The 18,403-nt window shown below is 43.7% G+C and overlaps 4 protein-coding genes across 4 annotated transcripts; 2 read left to right on the forward strand and 2 right to left on the reverse strand.

Annotated features, from left to right (window-relative positions):
- The first annotated feature begins 3,922 nt into the window (after positions 1-3,922).
- Positions 3,923-6,100, forward strand: LOC104446079 (heavy metal-associated isoprenylated plant protein 39-like). The gene is made up of 4 exons (XM_039313283.1): positions 3,923-3,934; positions 4,034-4,207; positions 5,391-5,466; positions 5,603-6,100. The coding sequence occupies exons 1-4, from the start codon at positions 3,923-3,925 to the stop codon at positions 5,923-5,925; spliced, it is 585 nt and encodes a 194-aa protein (XP_039169217.1). The 3' UTR covers positions 5,926-6,100.
- A 3,326-nt stretch (positions 6,101-9,426) lies between these two features.
- On the forward strand, positions 9,427-10,822 carry LOC104443929 (heavy metal-associated isoprenylated plant protein 39). Its single transcript, XM_010057487.3, has 3 exons — positions 9,427-9,588; positions 9,965-10,040; positions 10,222-10,822. The coding sequence occupies exons 1-3, from the start codon at positions 9,583-9,585 to the stop codon at positions 10,485-10,487; spliced, it is 348 nt and encodes a 115-aa protein (XP_010055789.1). The 5' UTR covers positions 9,427-9,582; the 3' UTR covers positions 10,488-10,822.
- Positions 10,823-11,798: 976 nt separating this feature from the next.
- LOC104443930 (2-C-methyl-D-erythritol 2,4-cyclodiphosphate synthase, chloroplastic) lies at positions 11,799-14,108 on the reverse strand. Its single transcript, XM_010057488.3, has 3 exons — positions 13,551-14,108; positions 13,227-13,357; positions 11,799-12,212 (listed from the first exon to the last, which is right to left on the reverse strand). The coding sequence occupies exons 1-3, from the start codon at positions 13,891-13,893 to the stop codon at positions 11,979-11,981; spliced, it is 708 nt and encodes a 235-aa protein (XP_010055790.1). The 5' UTR covers positions 13,894-14,108; the 3' UTR covers positions 11,799-11,978.
- A 481-nt stretch (positions 14,109-14,589) lies between these two features.
- LOC104443931 (meiotic recombination protein SPO11-2) lies at positions 14,590-18,170 on the reverse strand. The gene is given in 11 exon segments (XM_010057489.3): positions 14,590-15,181; positions 15,280-15,407; positions 15,540-15,616; positions 15,713-15,775; positions 15,904-15,998; positions 16,095-16,223; positions 16,720-16,808; positions 16,896-17,033; positions 17,135-17,203; positions 17,206-17,263; positions 17,970-18,170. Coding segments are annotated over 11 exon segments (1,146 nt in total). The 5' UTR covers positions 18,135-18,170; the 3' UTR covers positions 14,590-15,046.
- Between the last annotated feature and the right edge of the window lie 233 nt (positions 18,171-18,403).

An 18,403-nucleotide genomic window follows, 5' to 3' on the forward strand; every position in this document is an offset into this window, starting at 1 on the left:
CATTTTGATACGGACTAATAATATCATTAATGACTGCAGCAATCCGATTAGCTAAGACTTTGGTAATGCACTTGTATAAGGTGTTGCAACAGGCAATAGGCCTGTAATCATTGACTTACGCCGCATTAGGAACTTTTGGGATCAACACCAGAATAGTATTATTAATTTCCCTAAGAAGTCTTCCCGTGGTAAGAAAATCCTTGACCGCTTCAGTGACCAAAGATCCTACCAACTCCCAATTATGCTTAAAGAACTCGACACCAAAACCATCCAGACCTAGAGCCTTCCCGTGAGGCAGGGAAAACAAAGTGTCGTGAATCTCCACATCAGTAAACGGATGGGAGAGGAAGTTGATCTGATCATCCTTGAGAGGGTATCGTATGACTTCCCGAATATCCCGCAAGGAGGGACTAGAAGACAAGGGTTCCAGTCCTAAGAGCTCCTAAAAATGAGAGACAAAAGTCTGCTGCACTAAACTCGACTCAGAGATAATATTCCCAGAAGTGTCCATAACAGAAAGAATCATGTTTTTTAGTTGTCTCCTATTAACGAAATAGTGAAAGAATTTGGTATTTCGATCACCTTCCCTGAGCCACCTGATCCTGGACTTTTGCCTAAAGAAAGACTCTTCCTGGCTCCTCAACTCCAAAAAATTCCTCCAATGAGTCTTCTCCAAATCAGCAAAAAGTTCACTAGATGGATCATGTTGCAGGCCAATCTGGGCTAGCCTAAGAGCACTTCTTGCTGCTGTAACCCTCTCAAAGATATTAGAGAGAGACTCTCTGTTGAGCTGTTTCAAACGGCCCTTAAGAATCTTCATTTTACTCACTAGCCTAAACATAGGAACACCAACACACGGGGTCTCCCAAACTTGTGAGGCAATGCTGTGGTAAGACGGGTGTTTGGTCCAAAAGTCAAAAAACTTAAAAGGTCTTTTAGAAAACACCGTTCGCATCACTCTAACCACCATAGGCGTGTGATTAGAAATACCTTACGCAAGGAAAGAAGCTTCCGAATAAGAGAAATCCTGGCTCCATTTGGCATTTACAAGCACTCGATCGATTTTCCTAGCTTTGCTGTTAGCCTCGGAGGAAGTAGACCAAGTAAAGCGAAAGCCAATATACCGAAGATCTTCTAGCTCAGACTGAAACAAACATTGATTGAAGTCATCAAAACTAGGAATCCAAGTGTTAGAACCCCCAATCCGATCAGAAGAATCTTTGATAGTATTGAAATCTCCTACCACTAGCCAAACGAATCCCTGGAACATAGAACTCCACTGTACTAGGTCTGCCCATAGAGGCCTACGAGCTACAAAAGTATGCTCAGCATATACCACAGAGACATAGCAGCAAATGTCAGTCGTAAGAAATCTCAACTTGCCATGTATCACCTGACTATTGGAAAAAATCACTTCAAAGGTCACCAAATAATGGTTCCAACCAATCCAAATTCTACCCCTATGAGAGAATTCATAATTGGCCACCCAATGCCAACCAGAGACCAGTCTATTAGAAATGGAACCAAAGAGAGTATCGGGAACTTTGGTTTTCAACAAACCAACCAGACAAAGCTTTTTAGTAGATACAATGTTTCTAACCTCAACTTGCCTAAGAGGATCCATAAGACCCCTCACATTCCAAAAACTGAAAAATATAAATATAAATAGATATATATAAATATATATAATTAGATATAAAGAAGCAGCCGAGTTGAAAGAGGAGCGGAGGCCTACCTCCGCTTATGCGGCTTCTTCGGCCGGTTGGCCACCAGAACTGCCGAAGCCTTGGATGAAGGGGGAGCTGGATCAAGGGCAGCAAGCTTCTCCTGGATAGTCTCCACCTTCCTTGAAGAGGGAGGGGCTCTTGGGGAAGGCAGAAGCGAGAGCAAATCATCCTCAGAGTAGTTATCCAAGACTTCCAATTCTCTAGCAGCCCCAAGCAAACCAAAGTTAGAGGCTTCGACTTTATCCAACACCTCCTCAAGAGGAGCGAGAGTCTCCAGAACTGAATTGGGGTCCTCCTTAATAGGGCTAGGAGGATGGGATACCAACTTCGACCCCCTGACACTCCTCAACGCCTTGCGTGCTGTGGTAAGGGGCATATCCTTCTCCGAGGTGGACTCCTTGAGGGGGGGCGGGCTTCCCCTTTTGGAGGAGGAGGGCAAACAGGAAGAGGAGCCTTCCTTCAGTGCCTTTTTCTTCTTCCCCTTCACCTCATACCAATGAAGTCGCGGCTCCTCAGGGTTACCATCAACAACCGAGGCAGGTTCGGTGGAGGGCTGGAGGGCAGGTTCGAACGCTTGCACAGGGGCAGCAGGTTCGATGGAGGGCCGAGGCGGTCTCCCCGCTTCTTCTTCGACCACCACAACAACTAAAGTCTCACATCTATGCCCGAATGTACCACAGGAGGGGCATTCAGCAAGTTTCCATTCAAAATCAATTGCAATCGAGCGCGTAACCCCATTCAAAACAACATCCATGAAGGAACACCTCGGTTGATTTGCATAGATCTCAACACAAACCCTCGCAAAAGAGAGCATACACAAACCCTCGCAAAATAGAGCATCTTCCCTTGCTTCGTGCGTTGCTCCGTGCATTGGTCAACATAGAGAGGTTTACCAACGGCACTAGCAATTCCCCCAATACCCGGAGCCGACCATAAATCAAGCGGAAGGTTTTTTAACCTAATCCACACCGGAACGACGGTTTGCTTATCCTTCTTCAAGTCCAAGAGGGGTTGCCATTGCTGCAAAATGAAGGGAACCCTCGCAACCGTGAGAGGTCCACCTTCAAGGATCTTTCTTCGGAACTCCGGGTCTGGGATGTGGAAGAAAAAGAATCCTTGATTATCCGTCATAACCTCCACTAGCTTCGAGCCCCATGTTCGCATCAAGGCTTGTTCAGTGAGTTTGAAGGGAAGTTTCTTCCCAACATAATAGCCAATAAGGCATTCATGCCACTTCGGATCAAAGGCCTCCAATACTTCCTCCGCAAGGTGAACAACGGGCTTATTGTCCACAAAAGAGGGGGGAGAGTAGGCAAGGTTGTAACCTTTGGAAGCGAGCTTTGCCACATTTGCCCAAGTGCGAGTGGGGGATACCTTCTGGTTCCCAAGATCACGAACAAGTCCATTCAGTCTCCTAGAAAAGGACCAAGCACGGCTTCGCCCTCTAGAACGACCAGCACGGGGAGGGGTCATAGCGGGCCCTTGGCACTTGCCCATTCGATCTTCTTGGTCGACCTTGGAAGGGCCGAACAGAGCAGGGACAGGGGGCTCTGGCCCTGAGATGTTGCCACAGAAGGCTGAGGCTCGCGGGACATACCAGCCACGCCAATCGTGGTTGAGGCCATTTCACAAATACCTTGAATGCAGTCCACGATCACAACAAAAGGCCATACATAGTAGAATGGAGTACCTAGGAGACTTCAACGACACCAAGGAGAGAGAGAAGCTGGTTGCTCTTAATCTGAGAAGCCCAACACACCACTAAGCAGGCCGCACCAGCTAGCTCGACTTGCAGGAAGAACAGCAGAAGCCCGTTTGTGGAAAGCCGAGAAATGAGACCAAACAGGGGAGGGAAGGAGTAAAGCTCCAAGAGAGGTAGAAAGGAGACCAGGCCTACCAATCTTCGAAGCCTCTACCCCTCAAGAAGCCCACGGTCGAATCAGCAGATGGCGAGAAAACTCAATCCAAGAGCCCCTGAGCCCCGAACCTAGGATTGCGGGCTGAGGGAGGAGGAATGGCTTGGACGAACAGTGAAGGAGCTGTAGGCGACTCTACCCTCCAATGCACGGGCCCAGGAACCAGCCGAGACCCCCGCTCCATGCAGCAAGCAAACCAGACGAGCTACTCGCGCACGCAACCTAGGGATTGCGAGATCTGGAGCTGTAGGTGAAACTAGACAAATCCGTTCGGTGGAGATGAGGAGGCAGGTGAGAGGAGCCTACCCTCCAAAGTTGAAGGGAAAAAGGGAGCTTATATTCTTCTTAACCAAACTTCTTTGATCATTATTTGCGGACTTGATGTGCCAGGCACAGGGGCCAAGGATGAATAAGGGGATTCTCTTTTGTTCATCTTTGAAGACATTGTATGTACCTGCATACCATACCAACCTGGTTAAAAAACTTATAATAGCAGATCACTCTCACTCAATCTTCTCCGAACCAGCAGCAATGGATGTCACTGATGAGAGTCACACCAACCAGGTATTGGAAAGAGGCAGAGAAGTATACCTATTGCGCCCTAGATTATCAAAAGCCTTTGGCCAAATGGTGGATCTTTCGAGTCTTTCCTTCTAGCAATCTTCACCCCGTTTATAACTAAGCAAAGCTTGTAATGATCACTGCCAGTAAGACAATAAACTTAACTAACAGGTAACTTTGATGAATTTCGGTAGATCCCTATCCCCTTCTTTGGGTGATGATCTAGATCCTAGTCACAAATTCATTCATCAAAAGGGTGTGTGAAAGAATGGCTACAAGCTCACCATGGCCTGTCCAGAGAGCTGGTCAGCAAATCGTGTGTGTAACTGGTTCAAGACAAGACGAAGAATCCAAATGACTTGCTATAAATAAGTTGCAACATTTGGACATAAGCTGCAGATATGGTGAGACGTATATTGCAGACTTACTATCAATGAACCGCACATTTTCAGGAAAGATTGGACTTTTTTGCTTGCTTAGGTAAGGCGTAATTAACATTCTGTTCTCTTAGACTCAACTTACCATTTGATGCTCCAGAAATGAAGAGCTGCAGATGTTTAATGGCATGTGAGTTCCGCATAACCTTCACTTCTGCATAATGAGAACCACAGTATGAGCTGCAATACTCGGTTTTCTCCAAGGCTATCGACCTTCTCGTGAGTTTTTGCTTTAAGGTCCTGATGGCTTCCTTGTATGGAGTCTCTGAAGAATCAAGGTGTCATCCAAGTTTCCTACCTCATAAATTGCCTCGTGCATGAGCCTGCCAGGGTACCATCACACAAATGGACAAGGTTACATTGCTAATCTTTACAAACTGAAAGCAAAGCGGTAGATTACACTGACTACACTATCAGAAGCTGCAGCAAGGAGTGCTCGAATACACATGAGACAGGTAATTATGAATAATGATTGAAATATCTGCTTTAAGCAGATTATGGGCAACTTTGAAGATTTTCATCATCAACCCATGACGCTTAGAGTTGCAATGCGACTAAGTAACCAAAAACTGCCACTGCTGACTAGTGCCATTCCTACAGCAATACGAAGCCCCCTGCAGGGCAAGACAACAGACTTGTAAGTTCATCATCTAGCAAGTACCTGTGTTCTTAATTCTTACTATCCCTAAAATAGAAATTGATATTTACTCAAAATCTAACTGGGTTTTGCTTTTCTCAAACTTTTGCAGAAGTTGGTGGTGAAAGTGGATCTACATGATGACAGAGACAGGAGCAAGGCCATGCGAATAGTTTCTGGTTTTGAAGGTATTGAACTCTCTCCCTCTCTGTCTTTTCCCTTCATTCTCCCACCGAATGTTCAAATCGTCATTGTAATTATCAATCATCTTTTGTTTGAAATGTTCGGCTTTATCGCTAACCTTTGTCACATAATGCTTTCCAGGGATTGGATCTCTGGCTATGGACTTGAAGGACAAAAAACTAACGGTATCCGGCGATTTCGACCCAGTCAAGGTGGTGAACAAACTGAGGAAATCTCGGCACACAGAAATCGTGAGCGTTGGACCAGCTAAGGAAGACGATGGCAAGAAAGACGGGGGCATGAAAGAAGAGGGCAAGAAAAACGAGGATCAAGTCGCCAATCTCAAAGCCTATCAAGCATACCATCCTATGCCTTTCACATATTACTGTGTATCATATGTTAAAATTCTTTGTGCTTCCAGACCGAATCAGGACTTGGTTTGTGCACCGGGGAGGATTGAATAAGAAAGGTTGATTACGCCCTGTGAACACAAGAACGAGCGGAGTACCTTTTCGAGAATATTAAGCTTTTATTGCGTCGTTCGGTACTTGTATGTGCGTAGGGTGTATATGTAGAGAGATTGGTTTTCAGTTGAGGAGCTCAAGTATGGAAGATCCATTATGTATTCCCTTTCGGTAAGCGATTGGTTTCAGTGACTATGGAATGTGCGGTGGATGTTTCACGTAGCCAAAATGTTCCATCGCTGCCAGCAATTCTCACTGACGTTATCAGACTAGATTAATAATAATTCATTGACTTAGGCCTTGACTTCAACGTCAACTTCAAGGAACACAACAATCCAAAAAATGAAAGAGAGAGAAAAAAAAAGAAAGAGAGTTAATATCATAAAAAATTCTGAATTGTATGACAAATTTATCTAAAATTACCAATATACCTAAGATAAGTTTATCCTCTATTAATTTCCATCAAATTTTTAAATTGAGTGACACGTAACAGCTAATTGGTGTACCCTTCGTTTGTCATTTAGAATTTTTTATTGTCAAAAAATTAATTTTGAGTAAATTTGTCACATGTATATTAATTTAAGATTTCTTGTGGTATTAACTAGAGAGATGTGGTCCTATCAAAGATTATGGAGGTGATGACGTCACCATCGAGAGATGTTATGGAGATTTCATGTTTCTCGCCCGTGTGTGAAACGCATACTTTCCTGGAAATTTCCCAATTTCTCACCCTTCTGGCCTTTTTCGATTTGTCAAATTTCACGATTGAAGAAAAAGCTTCTTTGCGCGAGCAAAAATGTCTATATCGTATAGCCAAGTGGTGGCCTTTTGAGAGGGATGATGCAGACAGTGATGTCCACTTTGATTCCTGTTCGATCGTCCGCCTTCTGCCTTTTGTCCTCACCCTCCCTCCCTCCCGTTAATTCGATCTTCGCCTTGTTTATAACTAAGCAAAGCTTACAGTGATCACAGCCAATAAGACCATAATCTTATCTTAGCAGGCGACTTTGATGAATTTCGGAAGATACATATCCACTTCTTTGGTTGATGGTCTAGATCCTAGTTACAGATTCATTCTTGAAGAGTGTGTGAAAGAATGGCTACAAGCTCACTATGGCCTGTCTAGAGAGCTGGTCAGCAAATCGTGTGCGTTAACTGGTTCAACACGAGTTGCTGAATCCAGATGACTTGCTATCAGTGAACCGCACATGGTCAGGAAAGATTGGACTTTATTGCTCACTTAGGGGAAGTGTAATTAACATTCTATCCTCTCAGACTCAACTTACCATTTGATGCTCAAAAAATAAGGAGCTGCAGATGTTTAATGGCATGTGATATCCACATACCCTCCACTTCTGCATAAGGAGAACCACAGTATGAGCTGCAATACTCCGGTTTTCTCCAAGGCTATCGACCTTCTCGTGAGTTTTTGTTTTAAATTTAATGGCGGTCGGATCTTCTCCGAGCAACTCACACACGTTTTTCCTGATAGCTTCCCTGTTTGGGCTGACTTTTGGTCTCTGGAGAATCAAGGCAGCATCCAAGTTTCCAAACTCATTACCTGCCTTGTGGATAAGCTGAACCGGAGGGTACCATCACGCAAAAGGACAAGGTTACATTTCTAATATCTACAAACTGAAAGCAAGGAGGTGGAATACACTGACTATGACACTATCAGAAGCTGCAGAGATGAGTGCTCGAATACACATGACACAGGTAATTTTGAATAATGAATGAAATGTCTGCTTTAAGCAGATTAGGAGCAAATATGAAGATTTTCGATGACGCTTAAAGTCGTAATGCGACTAAGTAACCAAAAAACTGCCACCGCTGACTAGTGCCATTCCCACAGCAATACAAAGCCCTCTGCAGGGCTAGACTACAGATTTGTAAGATCATCATCTCGCTACTACCTGTGTTCTTAATTCTTACTATCCTTACAATAGAAGTATCTGAAGTTCCAGTGCGCTTGATAAGGAGAGGACGAATTAAACTAACTGAAAGGTCAGCAATTTCATATTGGCACAACATCGAGACAACACAGATTCCCTTTGATACTGGGAAAGGATCAAGACCATGCCACGCCCAAACTAACTTTGACCTTCTAAGAAACTCATTCTAGCAGTAAAGGAGAGAATTTTGTTAGTGGAACAGTTTTGATCATCTTGACCTCTGAAATGACCTAACTGCATAATCTTCATTAGCGTTCAGGTCAACCCCAGACAGAACCCTACAAAATTCGGACCCCATATTAAGTGCATGATCATAAATCTGCCTAAGCCTCATTCCTTCATACATAACACATGACATTAAAGCAGCAGTGAATATACCCTAATTAGCATTCAAGTCAACCACCACAAAGAGCAATTTAGGCTTCTGCTAAGTGCACCCAATTAATATTGTTAGAGCTGATGGTTGATTGATGGTTCAATTTCAATGTGCATTGGTGCTTGGTAAACATCTCAAGGAAGGAATCACATGAACAACGCCATTTCCGAGCAACAACAGTGGTTGTGGTATAACAACGCGGTCTATATTGTAACCTTCCTGCGCAAAAGGTGGGGAAGTAAAAAAAAAAGAAAAGCCTAAATCTATTGTAATTTGTCAATTTATTCTTAAATATTTTTATGTTTTGCTAATTTTGATCGAAAATCATTAATATGGATGCTAGTCATCTTACATGATACGTCAAGCTGGTGTTAACGTAGACATTTTTTAATAATATTTTGATTTTTTTTTCGCATTTTATTATTATTATTTCTTTCTCTTGTTTTTTTTTTTCCTTTTTTTTTTTGGCTAGCAAGCCCTCGGTAGTCACTGGCTTGGGTCGTGGCCCTTGCTCACAACTAACTAGGCCACTATGGCCCTTGCCGGCCAAAATGAAAGGAAAAAAAAAAGAAGATAAAAAAATTGGTATATTTTTAAAAAAATTGTAAGAATTGTCCATATCAACTTCAGCTGTGCCATGTAAAATGGCCGTTGACGAATTCCCACCAAAAACAACCAAAATGATTTAATTGATAAATTGTGAAAAAGATTTACGACTCAACGAGCAAATTGAAAAAGTTTGTATTGACTTAAGCAAGTACAATAAATCTAGAATTTTTTAAAAGGTCAGAAAAAGTCACGTACCCGGAGAATGGATGTAGCGACATGGCTGTCGTTATGACACGTTATAAAAAGAAAAGCTTGAACCCGTCAACAGCCGGGACCGACAGGGTTGCAATCGGTCGAGACTCACGACGGCTCGAAGTGGTCCCCAAGTCGCGAGGACGACTCGACCGAGTCACTCCCCAAACGGTACTTCGAAACTCCCGTGTCGCGAGGGGCAACTCGATCGTCTCGACTCGTTCATTTTCGGAGAAACCGTGTGGCTCCTTCCCCGGCGACTCTTTATTATATGTTGACTTGACTTCCGTCCGCCGGTCAAGGAGCTTATCGCTTCGTTCACACCTCGTATCCTCCGAGAAACTTCTCATTTTCACGCACTCCTCACGTGCTCGCGGCTCTCGACTCTATATAATGCGACCCGTTTCGTCTACGATGCGTGCCCACGCTAAAGTTTTTACTTTGCTCCGAGTGTGATTCGAGCGTTATTGCCTTCCCAAAACTAAAGTTACCGCAGACCCCAATCTCAGTACTCGAAACCCAAGAGACATGACGGTGAGATTTTCTTGAAGTCCTTCAACGAGTTGTCTTTTTTGCATGTTAATGGATTTATGCACTTCTGGGAGATGGGGTTCTTGACGGTATTCTTTCGTGGGCTTTCTTGAACGCTTTTCTTGGCATCTCCCTGTCTCAAGCTTACTGAGTTATCGTTTTTTTCCTTGCTGTTGTAATTGTAAATCGTAGAAAATGAATAATAATGCTTGGAATATCAAATGATGCTTTGGATTCTTATTCATAATTGATTATTTATGGCCAACTTGTTTAAACGTTAGTTTATCACCAGCTTGTGCACGTCTGAGTTCAGTCGTCGTAAGAGATTGATATTTAGTCTAAATCTAACAGGGTTTTTGCTTTCCTCAAACTTTTGCAGAAGTTGGTGGCCAAAGTGGAGGTACATGACGAAAGACAAAAGAGGAAGGCCATGCAAGTAGTTTCTAGTTTTGGAGGTATTGACTCTCTCGCTCTCTCTCTCTCTCTCTCTCTCTCTCTCTCTCTCTCTCTCTCTCTCTCTGTGTTTTTTCTCTTCATTCTCCCACTGCATGTACAAATCGTCACTGTAATAACTCATCGTCTTGTGCTTCGAACGTTCGGCTTTATCACCAACCTTTGTCACATAATGCTTTCCAGGGATTGGATCTCTGTCTATGGACCTAAAGGAGAACAAACTAACGGTATCTGGCGAATTCGACCCGGTCAAGGTGGTGAGCAAACTGAGGAAATCTTGGCGCACAGAAATCTTGAGCGTCGGGACGGGCAAAGAAGATGAGGGCAAGAAAGACGACGAGGGCAAGAAGAACGAAGATCTCGCTAAAGCCTTGCAAACGTACTATTCTACGCCGATCACATATTACTATGTGCCCCACGAAGAACCCCCGAGTTGTGTCATATGTTAAAATTGTTTGTGCTTCCAGACCCAGTCAGGACATGGTTTGTGCGCTAGAGAGGATTGACTAAGGAAGGTTGATTATGCCCTATGAACACGAGCATGTGGAGTACCTTTTTTAGAATATTAGCTTTTTAGTGTCTTTCCGTTTTTCGTGTGTACATAGGGTATCCACGTAGAGAGATAAGTGTGTAGTTGAGGAACTCAAGGTATGAAAGAGCCATGCCTGAGATTCCTTTAGCAGCTTGTTGTCATAATTTAGCCTCACAATCCTGTGGAGGGTATCCTGTTGAATTATATAAGATTCTCAAAAAGAGAGTAAGTTCAGATACTGAATTTGATCCATGCTTCGGTCATGTTGAATCAGTAATTGATTTGGCTTTTGGTATATTCTGGTGACTGGTCAGGTCAAGTGACTTCTGGCAAGTTGCGAGCGAGAAGGATATACTCAGTGAAATTTCATGACAATTTCTTAACCAAACCAAGGGAAGAAAGCGTAGCCTTAGACTTTTCCTGCCGAAAACGATTTGTGTTGTCACTTTCTTATTAAAAAACTTGCATTAGCCGCCTTTTCTGGGTTTGCTTAAATTTGATCGATAAGCACGAACCGAGATAGGCCATTTAACTAATCTAGCGCCGTTCTTGTCTAATTTACTGAAAAATGAATCTTCTACTTCATTGAGTTGTTTGGAAGTATTTGATGACATCACTATAACCCTCATCTTTGACAGCATATATTCCCCTATAAAATAAGTTGAAGAAAAAAATGGAGCCACAGATGGATCAGGGGATGCTCTTTCGTTCATCTTTAAAGACATTGTCTTTACTTGCATATACCATCCTGGTTAACAAACTTATAATGGTGGACCATTCTCACTCAATCTTCTCCGAACCAGCAGTGATGAGATTCATGCTGGCCACGTAAATTGGAAAGACGCAGAGAAGTAAACATATCGTGTCCACGATTATCAGAACCTTTGGCTTTATGGTGGTCCTTTCGAGTCTTTCTTTCCAGCAATCTTCACCCGGTATATAACTGAGAAAAGCTTACGATGATCATAGCCAGTAAGACCATAATCTTATCTACCAGGTTACTTTGATGAATTTTGGTGAATTCATATCCACTTCTCTGCTTGATGATCTAGATCCTAGTTACAAATTCAATCATGAAGAGGCCGTGTGAAAGAATGGCTACAAGCTCACCATGGCCTGTCCCCAGAGTCGGTCAGCAAATCGTGTATGAAACTGGTTCAACACAAGATGCTGAACCCACATGACTTGCCATCCGTAAGTTACAACATTTGGACATGAGCTGCAGATATGATGAGACGTATATTGCTGACTTACTATTAGTGCACCGCACGTGTTCAGGAAAGGTTGGACTTTATTGCTCACATGGGGGAAGTGTAATTAACATTCTATCCTTTTATCCTCTTACCCTTTGATGCTACATAAATGAAGAGCTGCAGTTGTTTAATGGCGTGTGATATCCGCATATCCTTCACTTCCGCATAAGGAGAACCACAGTATGAGCTGCTATACTCCGGTTTTCTCCGAGGCTATCAACCTTCTCGTGAGTTTTTGCTTTGAGGTTAACAACAGTCGGATCTGCTCCAAGCAACTCACATAGGTTTTGCCTGATGGCTTCCTTGTGCGGGCTGACTTTTGGTCTCTGGAGAATCAAGGTGGCATCCAAGTTTCCAATCTCATAGCCTGCCTCATGCATGAGCCGAACCTGAAGGTACCATCACACAAATCAACAAAGTTAAATTGCTAATATTTACAAACTGAAAGCAAGGAGGCGGAATACGCTGATTATACCATCAGAAGCTGCAGAGAGGAGTCTTCCTATACAAATAATACAGGTGACTGCAATGAATGAAACATCCGCTTCAAGCAGATTCTGGGCAAATATAACAATTTTCATCTTCAACCCGTGACTTGTGCATTCCACTAAAAGTTGCAATGCACTAAATACCCAAAAACTGCCACCACTGACTAGTGCCGTTCCTACAACATTATGAAGCCCTCCACAGGGCAATCTACAAACTTTTAAGATCATCATCTAGCAAGTCTCTGTTTTCTTAATTCTTATCCCTACAGTAAAAATGTCTTATGCCCATATGCTCGATAAGGAGAAGACGTAGTTAACAAAAACAAAGGTCAGCAATTACATATAGGCACAACAACAGAACATCACAGAGCACATTCATGTCTTCATACAAGGATACTGGGAATAATTCCAACAAAAAAGAGCAAGATCACACTATGCCAAGAATAAGTTTGACCTTCTAAAACACTCATTCCTGCAGTAAAAGAGAGGATTTTGCTAGTGGAACTATCTTGATCATCTTGACCTCTTATTCATGCCCCTGAAATGACCTAAGTTAATGATCTTAATTACTATTCAGGTCAACCCTCATCTCAAGTTCATCACTTCACTCATTCATACACAACACATGACACTCAAGCAGCAGTTGCTCTACCTTATCCTCAAGCAAACGACAGGATAAAATTAACCACGGCCAATCAACATGGCAAGGGGAGGATTTTGTAAACAAGAAACCCCAGCGAAACCCTCGACAGATGAACCACACATTGTCAACTGCCATCATCTTGTCAGATCACCTTCCATTGAGAACCATGCTTATGCACCGAAACATGCGACGTTCAAAACTATTATCAGCGAACAGAGCAAGCCACGTCACACGCGAGTCGTGAAAGAATGGGTGGGTCAGGGTCAACTCACGGCTTCCTTGATGAAAACGGACGAAGGCGCACCCTTCCACTTGGGATCGGAATCCGGGAATATCTGCCCTATATCCGGAAGCCCCAGAGCTCCCAAAATCGCGTCCACCACGCAGTGAAGCAGCACATCCCCTGCATCAACAAAGACAACCCCAGCGTCACAACAGCAATCACTCAAACACCCACGAATCGAATTTCACTCCAAAGAACAACAACAACAAAAGCAAAGAACCGCCCAATGAAACAACAACCGAAACACCCACTAACTGTAAAGTAATTCTTTCGAAATAAGAATGACGACGACGACAAGAACGGAATGAATCACCATCAGAGTGAGCCTCGCAGCCTCTGTCGTGAGGTATATCGATGCCGCCGATGATCAGAGGGTACCCGGGCTCCAGCCTGTGGAGATCGAAGCCGTGGCCCACCCTAAACGGCAGCGTCTTGGGAGGCGCGGCGGCGGCCGGCGGGGCCCCGCCCACGGCCGTGTTCACGGCCGCGACGACACGCGGCGAGCCCGCCGCCCTGAGGGCCGGGGCCGAGGCGGGTCGTACGAAGAAACTCTGGCTCTTATCAGAAACGAAGGCAAGGGAGAGCGACTTCCCGTTGCGGGCGACTATGCCGGCGGGAAGAAGCGAAGAGGCGTGGAGGTGGAGGTGGGCGGCCATGGGAGGCGACGGAGGAGAAGAAGGAACGGGCAATTTGCGGTTGTCTGGTGGTGGTTGAGCGCTGCTGAGTTTTGGTCTTTCGCTCTGCTTCTGGCTCAGCTCGGGCCGAAGCGTCTGGTGATGGGAGGAAGGAGGGAGGGGAGGAGGGAGTCGTGAAGCACGCTTTGAATGTGCGCCACGTTTTTAGCCCACAACGAATCTCTGGTGCTAGATGCTCGGGGGGGGATTTTTGTCTATTTAATCCCGGCGATGATGCTGAAACTTGCCAAACATGCTTTTCCCCAATTTCACGAAATCGGGAGAAATTTTTTTTAAAGATTTATCGGTTTTGCTTCACTAGCCCCAGCCTCATTTGTCGTCGTATCGCTTTACAAGATTGTTCAATCGAGACGAACGATCTTTGGGTACAGAACGGGGAAAATGACCTCTACTGTATACAAGAATAAATTCGGATTGGAATTCAATTTGAAGAAGAAACTATGAGCTTGCCATACACTTAGTTCAAGCGTTTAGATACATTGACTGTTTAGTCTGACTAGATACGCAAGATTTAAGGGTTCCTATGGATTCACAATGAAAACCTAATGATTTTCTTTTCTTGTTTGTGTGTGATTGCGACAAAAAAATTTAAAGTCTCTGAAATTGTACATGAGAGGTCACTATGCACTCCTTCCTAACCTCATTTACATGGTTAGGCGGCCCTATATTTTCGAAACTTAAGCATATTGCGTACAAAGATAACAGGCTGCTGAAAAGCGAATCCTACTCTCGCAGGCCTATATGATTTAAGCAAAGTCGTTGTGAATCGGTAAAAAGATAATAGGCTCATAGTAAGGTTAAGGAGAAAAAGGATTCTGCCCTATATAGAGTTGAGGTTGCTCTTTTCAGACAACTTATTCGGGGATAGATCGAGGACCATTCATACTAGCATTAGTTCAGAGAGGTTATTTTGATTACATTATGCTGCAAGAAATCGGAGCGCCTTCTATTCCCTCCCCGCTTTCAATAAGAAACTCAACTTCGGTCGAAAAAGCAGCTTTACCTGCTATCATCTTTGGCTTTTTGGTAAGTAAACTACACTGCGCAATTTCTCGAGCCTCTTCACCTCCCCGTATTCATCTTGCACTATTGTGCTCAACTCGTGATTGGTTAATCAAATGTAATCAACCTGCACGATCTTTTTAGCAATGTACTTCCCCAAATAATCATACCCGTGGAAGTACAGAGCTTCGATTTCGGCTCTCCGACCAGTCTCAGTCATGAATGCCAATTCCTCCTGGTACTTATCCTGCAGAATGCCAATTAAATTAACCAAAGCGGTTCCATTGGCTTACTTTGTGTAGTGTTGTTTCATCTAAGGCACCACTGCAGTGACGTGGAATTTACCTGCAAGAGCTTGGAGGACATCAGACTTTTTGCTATTCCAATATCTTTTGGCTTAAGAGGAGTAAAAGATTCTTCTGGTATCAGTTCCATATCACTCCCTCGCAATCCCAACCACTTCACATTGCAAGCTGATGGTGCAATGTCAAAAAGAAAAACAAGAAAAAAAGAGTAGAGAATAGGTAGTAAGAACTGCATTCTACTTGAAAGGATACAGATGTGCTCATAACATGTATTTCAAAATGAAACTTTCATGAGTGCACCATATCGAAATGCTTCTAGACCCATTCCAATGCTCCCAAATTTAAAGGTGCACAGTATAGCTAATCCAGCTGGATTCCTTGCATGGTCAGAATGTAGAAATTTAACAGGGGTATATTCAACTACAGAAGATACATTACACCACGCAGTAGAAAGGAGAAAAGATTTCCCTCACCAGTCTACCAATGCCAGAATTGGCAAGTTTGGAAAATTCTGGCTCATTCGGTGGAGAAAAAACCTGCATCACATAGCAAAGCAGGCTTTGACATAACTCTAGCAACACGGTCCTTTCAAGATTTCAGCTTTGCTCTGCCAGTTGCTTCAGATTGGTTTGCTAAAGAGTGAAAGACCTGCTGAATGTGCTACCTTGTTGCAATATCTGGATACCCTTTGGCTGTGATTAGTATGCTTGGGATCTGATTGAACACATGATCATCTACCAGTCGCTGGAATATTGCATGCTAGGCCAAGAAGATAACCTCAAAGTATGTCTAATAAATACGTGATGGCGGAATCTATCAGGTGTTGACTTTCTGAAAATTGACTAACCAAATTACCTTCTCGACTAGGATGATGTAGCGTGCATCAGTCTTCATAATCAACTTCTCCAGCAAATTCAAGTCACCAGATATAGGATACCCGGAAGAGCCACATGAACAGCAGTCAACAATCTCCTTGTTTGGCTCCTGGAGCACGTCTCAACGTAAGCAGACAGAGAAGGCAACAGAAATACGAATCCTCATCAAAATGCAATGGAGGTAAACTAGAGCACATCCACACACAAAAGGCAGTCTTCTTGTCAACTATGACTGCAACAAATATGGGTTTAACACAAGGAGAAGAAACCATCCCAAGGAAATTATAAACATTCAAGAAATTCCTTTTTCTAAAGCTACATCAAGTTATGCAAATGTTCTGCTCAGTTGACCACTCAGGAAACTTTTAAGTTTGGGTGTAGCGACATTTCAAAAAGATGAGAATACTAGACATTAGCATTGATGGTCTCCTCTGATTGCAATTAACAATCTCTTCCATGGCTTGCGATGAAACAATGGTCTACCAATCATCCAATTTAATGTTTACACAAGAGAGTAAACACGGTATTGCCAATAAGCTATTTGGGGATATCACTGAATCACAAAACAAACGCAGGAGATTCTGAAAAGTCTTGAGAGCAGGTACCTGCAGCAACAGTCTTCCAGCTACAAGTCCTCTGCTAGAGGCCATGATTCCAAGACTGTATCGGCTACAACGAAGCAGTGCTACGGTATCTGCTCATTTTTACATCCTGTACTCATCAAATGTATGCAAAGCAATCACTGGCACCATTAACTCAGGATTTGGACATCAATGCTGACCTTGGATTGCCTTATTAACTTGCAATTGGGAAGTGAAGTACTCTGATGACGTGCAAAGCAGTTTGTAGTAAAGCTCCCTCTGGGTGACTTTCTTCTCCTGAATCAAGATCTGATAACACATCTCCATAACCTTCCAGACTGCAAAAGATTCAAGCCACATCTATTATGTCGAACGCTTTTACACTTGCCTGTTTGGAAAAGAAGGTAGGTGATCTTGATCATAGAAATAGGGAAAGTACCTCTAATGAAGGCTTTAGTATTATTAGCTCTCATCAAAGACCTCGTGCAGAATGAATGAGAGAGAAAATCCACGAAATGTCAGTAAGCAGTCCGTGATTCACTCTGCTGTTGCTCGACGTCCTATTAATCTGCACACATCCACAGACACGATTCTTGAAGTCGAATAGAGAGACGAGCGATGGCAGTTCAACTTTCACATCCTCAACAGTCACATGTCACAGGCAGGAAAAAATAAAAGAATAGACAGAAAAAAAAAAAAAACTTCAGCAGATGACTATCCAGATTCCAACTCCAACTCCAGCTACGTAAATCTCTAGCATACTTGCTTGCTACAAGCACACATTCCGCAACTCAAAAAGCACTTAATTGCATCAGACCAATCTCCTATTTCAATTTGGAAGCAGCAATCACGGAATCTCGATCTCAAGCTCGACAAAGCATATCTAAACACTCTCACATCGGCCTGAACTCAGCTTCAGGCGTGCAAATCTCTACCACACTCGCTTGCCACAAGCACACGTTCCGCAACTCGAAAAGCATTTAGCTGCATCGGAACGATCTCTTATTTCAATTTCGGAAGCAGCAATCACGGAATCTCTATCTCAACCTGGACGACGCATATCGAAACACTCTCACATCGGCCCGAGCTCTCGCGATCAGATCAGAAGCACGAAAACATCCTCGACGCTGCAGCATAGAAGTTGCTACATCCACGTTCCAATCTTCGAAGCGAGCTCGCGAACCTCTCTCTTCCTCGCGCGCTCCGTCGAACTTACGAGAAAACGCGATCGCGAGCGGAAATGGAGAGGAAAAAGAAGGACGGCGGGGAACTACCAGGGGAAGATGCGAGATGGCGGGATCGCGGGAAGTCAAGGTCCGGAGGAAGCCGAGCACGGCGACTTCGATCCTGGCGCGGGCTTCGGCCGGAGGGAGGACGTCGGCGCAGCACCGCCGTTGATCGGAGAAGAACGTCAGCGAAGATTCGCGGAGACATTCCATTTCCGCTCTTCTCCGTCCGGCGGGAGCGTGAGGGAAATTTGGAAGAAACGAAAGTGGCAGAAATTGGCGCGACCAGCTCTCGGCCTTTAAATAGGAAAAAAATATCATGGGATGGACTGTAGCACGTGAGTGGCACGTGGAAAACAAGTGGTTTTTTAAATTTATCTATTTTGCAGTAAATGAATGATTTGAAAAATTAATAGCTTCTATGCATACAAGATTGAACAGATAAAATATATTTTTATCATCCACAAAAATATTAAGATATA

The sequence above is a fragment of the Eucalyptus grandis genome, chromosome 5, assembly GCF_016545825.1.
Source record: "Eucalyptus grandis isolate ANBG69807.140 chromosome 5, ASM1654582v1, whole genome shotgun sequence".
NCBI classification, from domain to species: domain Eukaryota; kingdom Viridiplantae; phylum Streptophyta; class Magnoliopsida; order Myrtales; family Myrtaceae; genus Eucalyptus; species Eucalyptus grandis.

What these genes read in the sequence shown, in the direction of transcription:
- LOC104443929 (XM_010057487.3), top strand. An exon ending in AGTAGTTTCTAGTTTTGGAG is followed by an intron (nt 10,041 to 10,221) that starts GTATTGACTCTC and finishes AATGCTTTCCAG; the next exon opens with GGATTGGATCTCTGTCTATG.
- LOC104443930 (XM_010057488.3), bottom strand. Translation starts at nt 13,893, where the DNA reads ATGGCCGCCCACCTCCACCTCCACGCCTCTTCGCTTCTTCCCGCCGGC. An exon ending in CTGCGAGGCTCACTCTGATG is followed by an intron (nt 13,358 to 13,550) that starts GTGATTCATTCC and finishes TTGTTGATGCAG; the next exon opens with GGGATGTGCTGCTTCACTGC. An exon ending in CCGTTTTCATCAAGGAAGCC is followed by an intron (nt 12,213 to 13,226) that starts GTGAGTTGACCC and finishes TGGTACCTTCAG; the next exon opens with GTTCGGCTCATGCATGAGGC.
- LOC104446079 (XM_039313283.1), top strand. An exon ending in ATGAGAGTCACACCAACCAG is followed by an intron (nt 4,208 to 5,390) that starts GTATTGGAAAGA and finishes AAACTTTTGCAG; the next exon opens with AAGTTGGTGGTGAAAGTGGA. An exon ending in AATAGTTTCTGGTTTTGAAG is followed by an intron (nt 5,467 to 5,602) that starts GTATTGAACTCT and finishes AATGCTTTCCAG; the next exon opens with GGATTGGATCTCTGGCTATG.